At 40.4% G+C, this 18,174-nt stretch overlaps 1 protein-coding gene across 1 annotated transcript; it reads left to right on the top strand.

Moving 5' to 3' along the window:
- The first annotated feature begins 12,713 nt into the window (after positions 1-12,713).
- Positions 12,714-16,767, top strand: LOC139712417 (uncharacterized). The gene has a single exon (XM_071624238.1). The coding sequence runs from the start codon at positions 12,716-12,718 to the stop codon at positions 13,880-13,882; it is 1,167 nt and encodes a 388-aa protein (XP_071480339.1). The 5' UTR covers positions 12,714-12,715; the 3' UTR covers positions 13,883-16,767.
- Positions 16,768-18,174: the final 1,407 nt, after the last annotated feature.

The raw sequence follows: 18,174 nt of genomic DNA, 5'->3' as shown, positions 1-18,174 counted from the left end.
TTGATGATGAATTCCGACAGACATCAGAATGTGACAATGTTATGCAGAGCGCGAGCATATGAGATGGCATTGCATTTGCACATGTTGACATTGAAAAGCAAAAGATAAGGGAGAAATTGTTTACCAGTGGAAAACTTGAAGCATACTAGAGAAAGTTGACTTTGTTCTTGTTCTTTGCAGTCTTTGTGTTCATGCTTAGTTTTATACCTGCATCATCACTTTGGAAGTTGGAATCTAATCACCTCTGATATCCATCAGTTGTCAGTTAAATATATGACGACTGTTCCTTCAAATTCAAGTCAAATAAACAGGATGTTGATTATGAATTCCAACAGAAGTGAGAATGTGACAATGCTTATGCACAACTTGAGCATGTAAGCTGGCATTGTATGTGCACACATTGGCATTGAAAAGCAAAAGATAGGAGACAAATTGTTTACCAGTGAAAAGCGTGGAGCATACTAGAGAAAGTTGACTTTGGTGTTGTTGTTGTTGTTTGCAATCTTTGTGCTGATGCCTAGTTTTACACCCACATCATCACTTTGGAAGTTGGAATCTAATCACCTCTGATCTCCAACAGTCATCATTGTGTGATGCCTTATCCTTCAAAGTCAAATTAATAGGATATTGATTATGAATTCTGACAGAAGTCAGAATGTGACAATTCTTATGCGTAGCATTAGCATTTAAGTTGCCAAGTTGTAAAGAAAAATATAAGGACAAAATGCATATCAGTGGGTAGCTTGGAGTTTGGGGAATTTAGATACACCAAATTAGAGATTCAACGTCAAGCATCATGATGACAGTTGGCGTTGAAAGAAACATGATGAATTAATGATGATATATATTGACATTATGAGTGCAAGACATGCAAACAAGATGAAACTAATGGACAAGGGAAGCAGGCCAGGGGATGTACTGATTGGCAGTTTTAGCACAGTAGGGGTGGAGGGTGACATTAGTTTACAAGTTATACTGTGAACACAATTTTAGTAATGACTAGATTCAGCTTTAAGCATAGCGACAGTGATCAAGTGAGCCAAGGTGAAAAGCTTACATCAAGGCTACCACTAAGCAAAATGTCAGTCACAAAACCAGGTAAAAATAAAAGGATTTTAGAAGAAAATTATACAATCCAAAATTTGACTGCACACATGGTTTAAGCACTGTGCTATCACGCTTTTTGCATTATTTGTAGTGATATATGTATCATGTGTGTAAATATAATGCATATCACTAGCGGTACGTGTTTGATGGCACTGTATCAAGGGATGGTGCGGTCCCTCATGTTTTAAACATTGGAAAATGCAAAGCCTTGTGGGATTGACAGTGCAGGCATTAAAAGTTTTTTTTTAAGTCTTATTTCCATTTATTTCTTACAGAGCATTGCATCCATGCCATGGGTAGCAGAGCAAATTTCCCAGTTTCTAATATTTGTATAATGAGGATTTTTTTTCCCCCTGACAAATGGTCTGTTGACAATGCCACTATGGCGGAAATCTGAAGATAGCATTCTGAGGGAAGGAGCAAGCTTTTATTGCAAGGTGGTCGCTTGTCTTTCATTCCTGTATAAGGCTCCAATTTTTTAAGCAATGGAAATAAGTGACATATAGCACAAACTGTCAAATGGTATTCATTCAAAAGGTATAAAATGTGAATATGAAGGTTATGGCAAAATCTTTTTATCTGTATCTAAGCCTGATCCATCATATACGCAGAGTCACAATTTATGATATGACGTGTCTCGACTTCTGACGAGACACCAATGATAGAAAATAAGCAGTCATAGTTCATATGCATCAGACTACTTAAGGTAGACACCTAGGTCAGTGGAGTGTAGGGTGTAAACACCAAATGCTAGAGATTCACAACTTGACCATAAAAGCAAAGGAAAATGGATTAAGGAATAAGTCTGTAGTTTATGTTAGTTTTGGGAGCTGGTGGAAAGATATAGAAATTTTATGTGAATTTTCCATGCCAGTCTTGGAGTACCAGGAATAACATATTATGATTGTTCATGCTGTGTTACAGGCTATGTGAGAATCTAATCACAAATGCATGTGACTGATAGATCTGCCAAGATCACCATTACATGTTGGAAACTATGATGCAACATACACTCCGTGTTACAGAACACATTTTCCCAAGGGGCTGTAAAATAATCAGAGCCTTGCGGCACATTGTATTCCTTGCTCCGTATCTTTGGTACGAGATACATTTGGCAAAATGACAATAGCTACTCAAAACTTGTAGCTTCCATCCCTTTGGTGTTGGAAATTTAGATATCTGCAAATTTTACTGATGATAGAACTCTGTAATATGTGACCCTGCACCTCAAAACAAACAAAAAGTCGCCAGACATGAATTTTTAGTTAAGACCATATTCTCAAAGAGCAGACTTTAAGCTTTAAAATGATGTACAGTTCAAATCAAATGGACTCTCCTAACCTATCTAAATATTGGAAAGAAAACACAAACTCAGGAAAAGTGTGAATTGAGAAAAGAGGCTCTGAAGTACAGTGTCTATTCAAGCGCTTAATCTTTACCAAACCGTGCTGGCTGTGCAATGAATGGGACAAAAAAACAGGAAGTAAACCACCAGAGTAACAACAATGAAGGGATTATCAGATTAAACTGAAATTAAGCATGCCTCATTAACACATTCTGTTCATAATTAATGCCAACTTTCAAACCAGTAGCACTATTCTTTCAAAAGTTATTAGAGTTGAAAGTGAAGAGTGTGGACAAGGTTTTTCAGAAATGAAAAAGGGATTCTAAAGACACACCTAATCACTCTATTCTACCAAAAATGTACGAGATAAACTGCTAAAAAACACACTTTACTGCCCGTTTTATGATACCAATTTTTAGCATAATGTAAAAGAAGACCCGCTCTTTCAGAAAAGATGAAAAAGTCAAGTTCGGCTAGGTCGACCCATTTCACTTATTTTCAGTCCTCACGCAAAATCAGTGTGTGCGACTTTATGTTCGTTTTGAGGTGCACGGTCACATATGTAGCATTTAACTCATTTTTTCAGTCTATTACTAAGTAAATTGTATTGTAAAAAAAGATACAAAACCCCTCAAAACGTCTGTCCAGGAGTCTAGACAAAAAATGTGGACTGCGATCCAGTTGCAAATCTTAACAGCGGACAGCATGATTCAGCATGCACTGCACCACATAGCTAATGCCAAGCGGCGGAAATCCGTCGATCAGAACCCTTCTCTCTCTGTATAACTTACTCCAGATATTTTGACAGAGTGCATTTTTTTTTACCTCATCCCTGTAAACACTAGACACTCAGCCCTCCAGTGAGTCGCCTCTGTGTGATAGTGTAGCTTCAGCCTTTCGTTAGCATGATTAATGGAGAGTTAAAGGCAAGACGTGGATATATTCAGTATCAAACGCTCATGCATTTCCTTTCTTCTGCAGATTTTGAAGTTATAAGATGCATCCAGCATTGATGTTTATGCAAAGTCACTTGACACTTGATGTATATTGCAACACTCGATCAATATCATACAACCACAGCTAATTCCATGTTGTATTATGCAGTGATTTGATCCTGATTCATGAAATGTCCAGATTCTAGATCCTTGTTTCTAGAAATATTCTTTTATTTTGCCCACCTAAGGCAAGGCTTACAGTCCAGCTGCAAACAAGTTGCACAAACAAGTTACATTGAGTTTGAAAAGATGGTTTTGACTATCAGTGATGGTATGATCAGAAAATCTTACATGATTGTCATAGACAACTATTAAAAGTGGATGTCTGGAGCCTGTTTGGCATTAAGGGTAATTGGTGATTTCCAGAATTAGTCCTATACTAGATGTACAATTTTTTTTTCAGTTATTTCATGCATGATCTAGGATTTTTGTTCAGAAGTCATGAGCTAGCACTGCTTGAAGCAGTGCTCCAACAGTTAAAATGGATTGGAATGATAACTTCACAGCAATGTTTTTAATTTTTTATCAGCCTTGTACTCATTTAACTTGCCATGCTATTTCAATGGCATCTAGGTAATACCTCCCTCCCCCCCCCCCAACAGAAAAAGAGGGAAAATATGAACTTGATTCAAAATTTGACAACCCACTCAGGCATAGGAATGTCACAGTCTTTCATGAATGCCATTATGAATTAGGAGAAGAGGATAATACCTACTCATCGACAGTAAGTTTCTGGATGACTATGCCACTTGCGAGAGAAAGCTAGCCGGCAGATATGTGCTTGCAAATAAAACTCATAGGCCCGAATTCATGAAGGTGGTACAAATGAAACCATGGTTTAAACCATGGACAAAAACCATGGAGCACCAAGTGTCACACGGAATATTTCGTTACGAAATTGATCATTTCGTCGACAAAATGACCGTTTCGTTAACGAAATTATAATTTCGTGGACGAAATGTTCATTTAGTTACAAAATGTTGTCATTTCATTACAAAATAATCATTTCATCGACAAAAAGACTGATTGTGTAATGAAATGTTTCGTGCGACACTTGGCGCTCCATGGTTTTTGTCCATGGTTTAAACCATGGTTTCATTTGTACCACCTTCGTGAATTCGGGCCATAGAGGGTTAAGATAAAGACGGAGAAATCATAAGGTTTTTTGTATTGTCTTGGAACAATACGTTGCATTTTCTCTCTGCAGTTGTTACTTTACTGTAAAAGAGGAAATTTTTGCAGTGTGAAAATTGTTAATTTTGCACAACATGAAACTAGCACAAAAATAAAAGGACGTGAATATTTTCGTATGTGATATGTATTACTATCTTATATTTTTGATTACCTGGAATTAAAAACACATGAAAGCCATTTAACCACACTGAGCATGAAAAATTACTTATTGATGCAAAAATTCAACATTTATGAACCTTCAAGCATCATATAACATTTACAGTAGTTGAAAGATATCCATTCTTTGATGTCTCTACTTTTGTTGCTTCTCTGTTACTGCAAGTGTGGTTGGGACCACCTGCAGATGATATTAGATTAAATGACAGTGGCATTCATGATGTCTCTATCAAGGCCTAGCGTTGAGGGACATCCCAGTCCTGTCTCTTACAAGATGATGAGAGTTATATGATGCTTCCATGGAGCCGTTGTCCTCAATGAGTTCTGTCATCCATTCTGAGTCTTCCCCGCAGCCCTCCTCTTTAGCATTTGGGGTTTTTTTTAGCGCTCCTGGTTTATCCATCTTCATCACCATCATCATCATCATCAGAATCGGCGTGGGAGGATGCAGTTGAGCACGTCGCGCGCGTGTATGTCTGCGAATCTCCTCCGTTGTCGAGGCAAACCCGCAGACTTATCACGTGACGCAGACTTGGACTGCGTTCTGAAATGTTCCCATGGGCTTTCTCTTTGTCGGTTGCTGATCTGATGAGCTGCTGCCTACTTGGGAAGTTTCGCGCTTCATTAGCGATCAAATAATGACAAGTGCAGTAGTTTTGAAGGTGAATTCTGAATGCCACCACCCCCTTCTTTTTTTTCTCTCTATTTTAGGGTTTTGTTTTTTCTTATTTTAGGGGTTTTTTTTCTCCCAGGTATCTTGGGCCTGTTTTAACCACACTCGTCTTCATTTAGTATCCTAATCAAGAATGAAATCGAGCTTGTAGTAAGTAGTCATGGCTCCAGTCTTTTTCTGCTGATTAGCCAAAGCAGCGTGACATATTGCGCTGTAAATATGAACTGTGCGCTGTAATTTTATGCTTCCTTGCTTTTATTACCGTCGTCTAATGACACCATTTTGCTCTTGGTGCTTTCATGTTTATATTGTACAACATTTCATGTTTGTATTGTACCATGAAACCTGTACAAATATATTCTGTGTGTGAATTTGAGTACCCTTCAGGTCACTCTGCCTAGTATTATTGGATTGGTTTGCTACTCCCATTTTCATCATCATCAACTTTTTGCCTGAAATGAAATTGAGAGAGTTGAATGGATTATACCTTCTGTACTATTTTTACATTGATTAATTCTGCAGATGTGTTAAGCATGAAAACAAATGCTGTATGTTTGTACATTTATGTGTGTATAATGTACAAATTGTTGGAATAATGTGTGAATGTGCATGCAAATATGAATGCAAATGAATTTATATATGTTTGTTTGTATGCCCATAAATAAAACTTACATCAAAACTTTGAATTGCTACCAAGCTGTCCTTTTTCATTGACCTAAGGAGGGCTCAAGTACAATATAAAGATACGAAATTTCACAGATCTCCAGCTGCATATACATGTATTCAATGTGCACAAAAACAAAGTTGAATGTTCTAGTATAGCTTTAATAGATTCTTGCTAATGGACAGAATGTCTAATCAGGATGTTTTTACAGTAATTCAAAAGATGTATGCACTGGACTGGCTCTGTAGTGTATTCAGATTTGAGCATGCTTTGTTCACAAGAGTTACCCTTGACAAGAAACATCCCTAAATTGAAATGAATTACAGAAAAAGTGTAATGTGCATTACGATAATATGGTGATTCTATTTTGTTGAAAATGACTTACGTTCAAACATCTTGTATCACTTGCCCTTCACTCAGGCATTTTATTATTTTTTTTTGTGGGGGGATAATATAATGCAATTCAATAACAAACACAAAAAGGTTCTGACCAAGTGATTAGGATGGTTGCCTTGCTAGCCACAAACCTCCATTTTGAAAGTTTTTATTTCTCTTTTTTTAGGGGGGGAGGGGGAGGCATGCAGCCTTGGCTTTAATGGCATAGATGCATCATTTGATTAGATTTGGAAATATGTGGATGCATAGTCCTCCTGAGTATATTTTTTCCCCACAATGTCATTTGGAACTCAGCCAAAAAAAGAAAGGAAAAGAAAAGAAAACTGAGAGAGAGAGGAATAATACTGCAGGGCAAGGCAGAAAGCTGTGCCTAGCCAGAAGCTGGTCAGGAGGCCCTCGGAGAGACTTATGTGTTTGCTCTGCTCCTCTGATTGTTGTCATGACGATTGATAATCAATACTGACAGCATCCTCCGTCTTGCCCCTCTGTCTTGCCCTCCTCCACGGACCACCAGTGTCGCTCCTCCCCGTTTGCTCCCCTTTCTTCCTTTATCCGATGTCGTCACAGTTGTTTAAGGAGGCAGCCTTCAGAGACCTGTTGTGGCCGGGCTGTGCCTTGCCTCCCTGGCCCACGGGGAGCTACCCTTTCCTGTTTTCACAAGCTTCTCAAAATTTGTCAGTGGGGCATTTGAGAGTGACATACATTTGATATGACCGTACATCTTTCCTCTTTGGTTTTTTTTTCTGTTTTGTGATGGTTTCTAAGCCAGCATCGACTGATTTTTCTATCACACTCTGCCCTGGGATCTTCCATTAACAGCATTGTAGATTCAGGAAGCATGCCGCAGGAACAACAGCATGCATTATTTGTCTTTGTATAAAGAGTTTGGTCTTACTGCAAAGTTATTAACCCCTTTTTTCACTGCTACACTTTACAGAGCATCTTGTGTTACATTTTGTATGAACTCAGGTTTCCATTAATTAATATCCAACACTTGTAATATATTATATTTTCCTACCTCTCTATTTCCTCTGCTTTTATAGTATTTTCTGGAATTAGCCTGGCCTGTTTTACTTTGTTTCATTTTATCAGAGCAGTGAATTCCCCGGCTGGCTGTTTCTCGGCTCAAATTGTGGGAGATGTGTGGCCTCCGTCATCAGCCCGCGGCCAATGTCGCAACTCGTTCATCTTCAGTTTAAGTGAAAAGCGGAAGACCTCCGCCGCAGATGATACAAGAGGGAATTCAATCCCCAGGCACACAAAAGAGACACACGAAAAATCAGTCTGATTGTTCAAAGATATTGTATCACAAATGGCAGTGGTTAAGTGGCACACTTCTTGTCTGAATTAAGTGTGCCTTATGTGTCTTTGTGTGTGTGTGTGGTTGTGTGTGCATGTGTGTGTGTATGTTTGTTAATGTCATTAAATCACAGTTTAAATGTAAGTAAAGGGGGAAAGGTCTTCTTTTTTTTGGCCATGATGAGACACATCTTGCTCATCTCAGTTGGAGAGAGGATCAAATTTTGCCTTTCAATGTGAATTATCTTCTTTACTTCACTGTGTGTTTATTCAGTGTGACCTGTGTTGAAGAAATTTTTGTCTTTGCTCAGATTTGTTTACCAGAAGAATGTTCTAATTCAAAACAAAAAAAAAAACAGAAAAAAGAAAGCATTGATCCAGTGATGCTTATGCAGATACTGTAACCATCAAAGTCAGTGGAGCCATTTCTTTATGTTATCTTTTAGTAATTTGTGGTTGTAGGAAAGAGCTTCCTTCTAAGTTTAGACTTCTAATGAGTTGTTTGTCAATGATTCATGGCTTTCTTTCATGAGATTCAAAAAGTGGAAATGGTCCGGAGAATAAGAGCTGCGAGATTCATTCTGAATCACTGCCATAATACCTCAAGTGTCACTAAAATGCTGCGAGAACTTGATTGGACAACTCTCGAACAGCGCAGAGAAAATGACAGGCTAACCATGATGTACAAAATACACAATAATCTTACTCATCTTTCGGCACAGGACTTTAATATCAAACAGGTTACTCAGTTGATGAGAGTCACCAACCACATTCCTATCAGATACCATACTCGAGAACTGATTCACATCACCATTCGTTCTTTCCAAGAACAGCGAGGAGCTGGAATTCCCTGTCCTCGGAAATTGTTGCAGCACCGTCTGTGGGAGCATTCCGTAACCGACTTGCGGTTGATCACAGTGGCTAGTCTTTGTTTGTCATATTTGTTATGTGCTTGTAAATATCTGTAAATGAACTGTATTATAATGTAAATAACACCATCTGCAAGAATCTTCAGCTAATTGAAGGAGGCAGACTTAGTCAGAAGAAGTAATTATGGCTTCGAGGCTATATCAAAGGAACATCATTCAGAAAGGAAAAGAGTTTGTTTGGAAATTGAAACAAGGTCAGTCTACTCCATGCAGCGTTATAGTAATCCATCTTGCAGAAAATAAGAATTCAAGCCATCCCTTTAATATAGAATGTTTCCCTCTCTTTCTCTCCCCTTAGTTTATCTCTTGTTTTGGCTTGTGCTACAGCCACATGAATATAGTAGAACACTTAAGGCTTCAAAACACTCAAGTTTATCACCCTGAAGTTTTCATTGCCAATACAAGCTATTTCAAATTTCTTAGTTTTGTCACATCCATAGTGTTGTATGGTGTCATGTGTTTGAAAAGAAAAAGAGATTGCCAAGAAAATGAACTTCGATCACAGAAAGAAAAAGAGATTGCCAAGAAAATAAACTTAGATCACAGATAATAATGTACCTTGAATGTGTAGAATGTGTTCAGAATCTATATTATCATTTATTCCCAGCCAGCAACAAACTGTCATCTATTAGATATGTGGAGAATTACTTACCTTGAAAGCAACAGGTTCAGTACAGGTAATATTTCATAGAAAAACAGTGAAAGTTTTGAGATTGATTGATTTAATATCATTTCAAGGAAGGTTAGATTTTGATGTGGATTATGAATTTTATCCTAGTCACAACTCTCATCTGTCTGAAACCATTCCACTTTGGATTGGTATATAGCTCAACAAGTAGTATTACATTGCATGCTTGTTACTTTCATACACTAATGTTATGTACAAGTCAGCTCTCGCAGTACACAGCAAATATTCAGAGAGTACTAGTTGTAGTGAGACATTTTCCCATCGGTCATTTACTCTGAGTGGGCCCACATGTCTTATGTTTCTTCAATCTACCCCCTCTATCTCCAGGGGTAAACGTCTTGTGTTCTTTGCAAGCAGGTGTTTCCATGCGGAGAAGAACCAAATGAACTGATAAGAAAAAAAGGGGCCCTCGCTTGAGAGCATTGAGATGATACTCGTAGCCAGCGTTGATGTATTTCTTCACTCTAGTGACATAAAATGTTATATTTCCTGTCTAGATATATCATACTGTGAAAGTGGATATTTTCGCACAACTATTTTTTTAGTTCCGCGTGTTTTTGATTCCGCGGAATCAAGACATTATTACTGGAATGGACGGCAAGCAAAAATATTTGCGTGCTTTTATTTTCTCGCTAGTTTCTGGTTGCACGAAATGCATGAAAATTTCAACACCGCAAAAATTTTTACTTTTACAGTAGTTATCTGAGAAAGAATGTGTGTGTTTGGGTTTTTGTATAGCAGCACTAGATATCTTTTTTGTCTCAGTTTCATGGAATGTTTTCTTTATTGTCGAGGTACGAGTGCTTAGTGTGCAACTGTGTGTTTATCTTCTTATGTGTGTGTTTGTGTGTGTTGCAACTTGAGATCTATGCCTCAGTCTCTTAAAATATTATCACTTCTGCGGGGATATTAAAAAAGGTACAGTTTTGGTGTTCGTTTATGTTGTAGCATGTGTGGCGACACGTGTTGTCGCCAGTGGGTTTGTAGATAGAAAACATAACATTTTCTTTTTCACTCTTTGCTTCTGAGTGCTTCTCCCCTGCATTTGTCAAGACTGTTACACGGTTGCCAGCATTTCATTCGTGTTTGTCATAAATATGAAAAGACATGCTCGTGCACGCACATGTTCTCATGTCAAGTTTTATGGTATCATTGAATGCACAGGTGTGTCAGTAGAGGGAAGTGAATATTTGCCAGACACCGGTATGTGGATACACGGTGTCAGAATTGCCATTTTTCCATCATGCTGTAGGAGGTTCCCTGAAAACTTTAATATCATCTCTTCATATCCTGACAAAAGGGCGCATAAGCCTTCCTGATCTGGGAATTACTTGTGCCAATTCTTGCTATCGCATCATAACTATAAAATTTCAAACAGCTGCGGCACTATTTAATTTCCATGACAATGAGTCAACAATGCCATGCCAGTGCACATCGCATGCTTTATTTGATCATACCCAAATAACATGGAATACTATCTATCTCAGACTACAATAATTTTGTAGATTTTCTTTATTGCTTCGTGTTTGGAAAAGATATATCAACTCTACGCTCTGAAAATGCATTTCTTTTGTGTTGTGAGAATATCTTACTCATGATAAAAAGGGGCAAATCAGATATGATTACCGGTATATATATGCACTCTGCCCATGCCTGCTGCTGCACAGTAAATTCGCATATACCGGAAGTGCACAAGTGAACAGCGAAAGTGTGACCCTGTGGGTTACATATGGGTGCGTGAGATCACCTCATTCATTTGCACATAGCGTACGGCCAGTGTACGGATCCGACCGCTAGAGACTGATTGTGTACATTTATATGCAATCCGTCTCATTGAGACATGCATGTTTACGAAGAATATCTCTGTGAGTGCTCTATTAAACCTCCCTTCTATTAATCTAGGAATCCTGATGGTCCCTACATAGCTGTAGTAATGGTTGGAGCAGTGAAATACTGTAAAAAGTGTTATTTTAATGGACAGATATTTTCGCAAACCAGGAGGTCACAGACATTTTCGCGAGATGTTGTTCTCATGATTTCATGCTGTCAAATCGTGAGTGCACAAATGCCTGTCCGGTTACCAATATTTTTTGTGTGCTGTAAGATTTACGGCCCAACAGTGATTTGCGAAATTCACAAATATCAAACCCTAGCAAAAATAACAGCTTTTTGCAGTAGATGTACTCTCCATACTTCATAGTGCTTTTGATGCAGTCCAGTATGAACCGTGTGCCTGAATGGTGAGTTTCCCCACTTGGTAACATAAAATTTTGGGTGAACACAACTACCAGCATGCACGCATCTGATAATTGTAATCTTTGCAGCTGAAGCGTTGTGTTCATTGGGGCAAGGTTCCCATGCCCACACTAGTCGTGTTTTATGAATGATAGCGGAGTGACGCAACAATGGCACCAGACACCGCTCAAATCATGCAGCCCATTATGGCAAGGCCACTCAATGGTACTTCCTGAGGCTGGCGTAATGTGCTGCCATGGTAACCAATCAAGCCCAATCAGTCTCGCAAGTTCAACATTTCATGCCGTGTCAGCCAGAAACAGGGGAAATGGACTTCACTTCAACACACTCTCTCTCTCCGGTTTAAAGCTCATCTATAAAATCATTAGTGTGTGTGAAATTGATGCTGGTTATAAAACAGCTATGAGAGGAGAAAGATCAAGAGCATCCTTTCTGTGGCCATTTCCTTAATATGTTTCTTCCATCTTATATATTGCCACAATATTTTGCCATACAGGTAGTCTCAAATACTACATAGTACAATGTGTACATCTTACATTCAGGACTACCATACAGTATATCACCCAGCAATTTAGACACCATCTTGGGCCATGGAGTAGAAAATGTCCATCTATATCTCTGATTTTATTACGTAAGTCTCCGATCGAGACTACATGTCTCATCGGGTGTAATATGAGATCCCGCTGGTCACGTGTGTGGCAATTCGTTGGCGCGTTTTGTGTGTGCGAAAAGGATTTTTCACAACCCTCGAATATTCAAGAATTTCGCGGAAATTCTTCCCTTCGGACTTATCAGAATAATGAAAGAACAGAAGGATAGAAGATCCGCTGGCGTGGCCGCGGAAAAAGAAAACAAAGAGAAGAAAACTGACCGCGCAGCGGCAGAATCTTCGGGCGAAAACAGAGCAGCAATGGAGTCACAACAGACGGTGAGTGCTAGCCAAGCTGACCGCGCAGCGGCAGCGAAAGGTACGGCTGCCAACACGGGCCGTGGACGGGGGAGTACCGGCGGTGATGGAGGCTGGCGACCGCGCGGCGGTAGCGGCGACTCGGCCTCGGATTGCTACGAAATCCAACTCGTCAAAGTTGACAAATGATAACTTTGGGACCGTAAACAGTCGTCTTGATAGACTCGAAGGCTTGCTCTGTCAGTTCATGGAGGCTCTTCCCAGTAAAAGGGAAGGGGTGGCAGGCATGGGACATGCACAGCCAGACCGACATCTTGATCGCAGTGGAAGTGATTCAGCCTCTGCTTCAACTTCTAGCGTTAGTGCAGATTATGACTTGGCACATACAGAAGAAATGGATGTTGAGGATGATGACATGGTGCATGCCTTGAGTGCAGGGCATAGCTCAGAGCTGGAGTCGTGCGTGGATAGGGCAGAAGCACAGACAGTACCAGCTTTTGCTGCTAAATTTGCGGTGGCATCAGATATTGGACAGCCTCTTGATGAGGAGCTAGCAAGCTCTGTCAACTACTTGATGAGCCATCATCTGGAAGAGAAAGTGCTCGATGAGACAAGTAGCAAATACCCAGTGCCGTCGAACTGTCGAGGGATCGACACCCCGAAAGTGAATCAGACGATCTGGGACAACCTCTCTGCCCCTGTTCGTACGAAGGATGTGAAACTTCAGAGGGTCCAAAAATCCCTAACAAGAGGTATCTCGGCTTATGTCAGCCTGCTCGATCCAAGCAACATATCTCCCGAACAGCAAGACGTTCTAGCTTTGTTGTGCAACGCAAACTTTGAGATGAATGCTCTTCGTAAAGAATTGATCAAGCCGGATCTGAACGCGAAATTTACTCATCTCTGCAAACCAACAAACCCTGTAACCAAGTATCTCTTTGGGGATGACTTGGGCAAGCAAGTAAAGGACTTGCAAGACCAGCACAAAGCGGCGGCCGGAGTGATGAGAGGCGGGTTTAAAAGACCCAAGCCGGCCTATCACCCCTACCCAAGCCAAGGGTCTCAACGCAGATACAAGGATGCTGGTTGGGTGTCGCGGACATCCTACGCGGATTCGTCAGGGAGCACATCTAGGCCTTTTTTAGGCCAACGAAACCAGTGGAGGAAGAGGACCCCACAAGCTCCCCATACGTTTACCCCGACAGCGTCTCGAGAGGGACGCCAAGCCCCACAGTACCGGAAGCTCGGCCAAGGGCAGGGCAGGATGAAATAGAGCAACTCCCAAACAGTGATGAGGTAAGGGAGACAATAACATCTAATGTCAATGATATTGCAGTCGGAGGTCGACTGAAGCTACATATGCACAACTGGGGAGAGCTTACATCTGATACATATATTTTGCAAGCTGTACAGGGCTACAAGCTTGAATTTGACCCAGCTAAATATCCCCCTTGTAGGGAAAAACCCCTTCATGAATTCATAAGAAATTCTGAGGAAATGGCCTCGATTCAGGAAGAAATCAACAAGCTGGTTGAGAAAAATGTCATAGAAGCATGTGAACATGTAGAAGGGGAATTCATATCAAATATTTTCACAAGGCCAAAGAAGAATGGCGGCCTCAGGGTCATCTTGGATTTGACAGAATTAAACAAGAGTATTTTGTATCAGCATTTTAAGATGGATAATATCAAGACAGCTCTACCGCTTATTTCTCCGGGAGATTATTTAGCTTCAGTCGATCTCCGAGACGCATACTTCACGGTTCCTATCCACCCAGATTCTCGAAAATTCCTGAGATTTACATGGCAGGGAAGGTTATGGCAATTTCAAGCACTTCCCAATGGGCTTAGTTCAGCACCAAGGCTCTTTACAAAACTGCTAAAGCCTGTTTTGGCAACGCTCAGGGAGCAGGGCCACATTGTAATTGCATATCTAGATGATACACTTATCATTGCAAAAACTGCCGAGGAAATGCAGGCAGCAGTGAGCGCAACTACTAAGTTGCTATCAAATTTGGGGTTTATTGTTCACCCTGAAAAATCAGTTTTAGAGCCTACTCATGAGATTACCTTTCTGGGTTTCAATCTGAACACTCTGGATATGAGTGTTAGGCTTCCAAAAGAAAAACAGGAGAACATAAAGCAGTCTTGTAAAGAACTGTTGGCTACTGAGAAACCTGTTATCAGAACAGTTGCAAAGGTTATTGGACAACTAGTGGCATCATTCCCAGCAGTACAATATGGCCCTCTCTATTATAGAGCCTTAGAGAAAGACAAGATTCTTGCCCTTGCAAGGAACAAGGGACATTTCGATAGGCATATGACCTTGTCAAGAGAAAGCATCCATGAAATTCAGTGGTGGATATGGAACCTTGAGTCACAGTTTAGCCCAATGCAGAGGGCAAAACCAGATGTGGAAATCCACACAGATGCCAGTGGTAAAGGCTGGGGGGCAACAAATCTGTGCACTTCAACAGGTGGCAGATGGAATAGTGATGAGTTGAAAGAGGCAAATCAGAATAAAATTAACCTGCTAGAAATGGTAGCAGTTAGTCATGGGCTAAAAGCCTTTTGCTCAGAGAAAAGGAGCAATCATGTACTTGTTAGAGCAGATAACATAACGGCTGTCGCATATCTGAACAATATGGGTGGCACAAAATCTCCTGAATGTAATCAAATGGCCATTGATATTTGGGAATGGTGTATTAGTAAGGACATCTGGCTTACAGCTGCTCACCTACCTGGGCGATTGAATATTGAAGCAGATCGCATGTCTCGAAAATTCTCGGACAGCACAGAATGGATGTTGAATAAGAGCATATTTCAACGAATAATCAGGAGATTTGGTGTGCCTGAAATTGACATGTTTGCCTCCCGCCTAAATAAACAGGTAGACCGATATATTTCTTGGAGGCCTGAACCAGAGGCCTGGGCAGTAGATGCCTTCACAGTTGATTGGAGTCAGTGGGAGTTTTATGCCTTTCCCCCATTCAATCTAGTGCCAATGTGCTTGCAGAAAATTCAGAAGGATGAGGCATGTGGGATTTTAGTGGTGCCCAATTGGCCAACACAGGTTTGGTACCCTATCCTTAAGAGTATGCTGGTTGAGGAACCCATGTTAATTCGAAAGAGTAAGACATTATTATGTCAACCAGTTTCAGGCACCCCACATCCTTTGAATAATCACTTGTCTCTATTATGTTGCAGGCTTGGAAGGGACTTTACGCAGAGCAGGGCCTCACACAAAGGACAATAGACATCATAGCTGCGTCGTGGAAAGGATCCACTAAAGCACAGTACCAGGTGTACATCAGAAAATGGAAAAGATTTTGTGCAGAGAGACACATTAATTATTTGAATGTCCAAGTTTGTGATGTCCTTGCATTTCTTACAAATATGTTAGACAAAGAAAAAGTTGGATACAGTAGCCTGAATACAGCCAGGAGTGCCCTTTCCACGTTTCTCATAGTTGATGGTGGACGACAGCCTCTTGGGTCGCACCCACTTGTAAATAGGTTTATGAAAGGAGTTTTTCATTTAAAGCCGCCTGCTCCTCGCTACTCTTCTATCTGGGATGTTAAAGTCGTCTTGGACTACCTCAGAAAGCTGTCTCCATCCAAGGCACTTAATCTGAAGCAACTTACTCAGAAATTGACTATGCTGATAGCACTTGTTTCTGCACAAAGGGTGCAGTCTCTTCATGTTATCCACCTGGACAGGATGAGGTGGAAAAAATCATCTGTTGAGATTTCTTTTGAGAACACACTGAAACAAAACAAGCCTGGAAATACGGGATTCAGTGTCACACTAAATGCGTACCCTCCAGATAGGAGATTGTGCATAGTGAATTATATGAAAGAGTATGTGCAGCGGACACAGAATCTAAGAGGGATGGAGAGACATTTGTTAGTAGCTTATAAGAAGCCTCACCGTCGTGCATCAAAGCAAACAATTGCACGTTGGATTAAGACTGTCCTACATGACGCTGGTGTCGATACACAGATCTTCAGTGCTCACTCCACAAGGGCGGCCTCTACGTCAGCAGCACAAAGGAGTGAGGTGCCTGTGTCAGAAATCCTCTCAAGGGCTGGATGGGTGGCTGAGAAGACATTCCGCAAGTTTTATTGCAAGCCCTTACAAGATACTAACCAATTTGCCCAGGCTTTAACCTCAAAAAAGGCTCTAGATAAGGATTCGACGGCATTTTTTGTTAATGCTCCGTTCTCATGCTGAAAGTCTTGCAAAAATACTGAGGAATAGCGTACGGCCGGATGTCAAGTGTACTTTTGCCGAAAAATGTCATTTTTAGCTCAAAATTCAGAAGCATGTCAAAAATCACAATTTTGATTTTTTGCTTGCATTCAATTCATATTTGAAAGATCATGAGTTTCAATTGTCCCTTTTAATGAAATTGCAATTTAAATGTGTTTCCTCAGCATTTTAAAAGGTCATTTTGGACAGCTATATATGGGGCTCTCAAATGTTTGGGTGTTGTTTTCTCGAAATAGTATGCACAGATTAATTAACGTTCTGTAAAGTTTGTTTTTCCAAGCTAATTAGATGATCTTCCAAAAGTAATTTAATGTCTTATAAAACTACAAATGCTTCTTTGATTGAATGTGTCAATATCATTTCTAGTTTTCTTGAAGAAATCTTTACTTTTAATAAAAACTCTGAACATGCAGGAACTCAGAAAATGCTTTTTCGAGCATTTTCCAGTAGCCCCGCACTGCTTGTGTGCGCGCTAATACTAGTACAGTGTGCGTACGTCTACAGGTACAATCTCTCGCGGGACTAGAGCTGCATGTTTCAGTCATTGAGTTGGAAACGTGGTGACTGAAAAAGGGACTATTTCCTTCGAATGTAAGTATAAATTAGTAAATAAATACATAGTTCTTTATTGCACTGCATAAGGGAACTTTAAAATCTGTTTTGATCTAACAGTTAGATACACAACTTTGATCTGAGACTTGGTTAATATCAAGGTTCAAGCGCTAGTAGAATCTAACGTTTGGCCGATGTCTTATGACTGTATTTCACACCGATCCCGTGGGCATGCCTACCAACCCCCGGGCCGCCGCCCGACCGTGCTGGCAGTGCTTGTTAGTGGAACACCGATTACTAGTATTCCGTAAGGCACGTCTTGACACGGTGTGAAAAGAGGCCTACATTTATCGGTCTACGTCTAGATTTAGGTGTCTTGTTCGTTCGATCTAGGTTTCTATGGTAAATCTATGGCCTCGTCACATGCAGTTAGACTGAATCCTCATCTAATGTTAGGTCTAATCTATGTAACAGTTACACTCTCTCTGTCGACATTTGCTATCGTTAAGGGTTCAGTGTTAGATGTAGGCCTATGGCTACGCCTGTTATGCCAAAACAATTATTCAATCGGGCTAGGCCCTAATCACAATAACACTAGCACTAGCAGTTGTATAGACAGTACAGGCCCACTACCACTAACGTTAGATGTATTTGTAGGGCTAGAGCCAGGTCCAGGGCAAGGGACTGTAGTCTATACAGAAGGTGTATATGTAGACTAGATCTACTAACGTTTAGAGTCTAA

Source organism: Diadema antillarum, unplaced genomic scaffold (assembly GCF_040938485.1).
Source record: "Diadema antillarum isolate AM-2024a unplaced genomic scaffold, OU_Dant_1.0 seq00001803_RagTag, whole genome shotgun sequence".
NCBI lineage: Eukaryota > Metazoa > Echinodermata > Echinoidea > Diadematoida > Diadematidae > Diadema > Diadema antillarum.
Note: the sequence above shows the minus strand (reverse complement) of the source record. Positions and strands in the feature narration are given on the sequence as shown.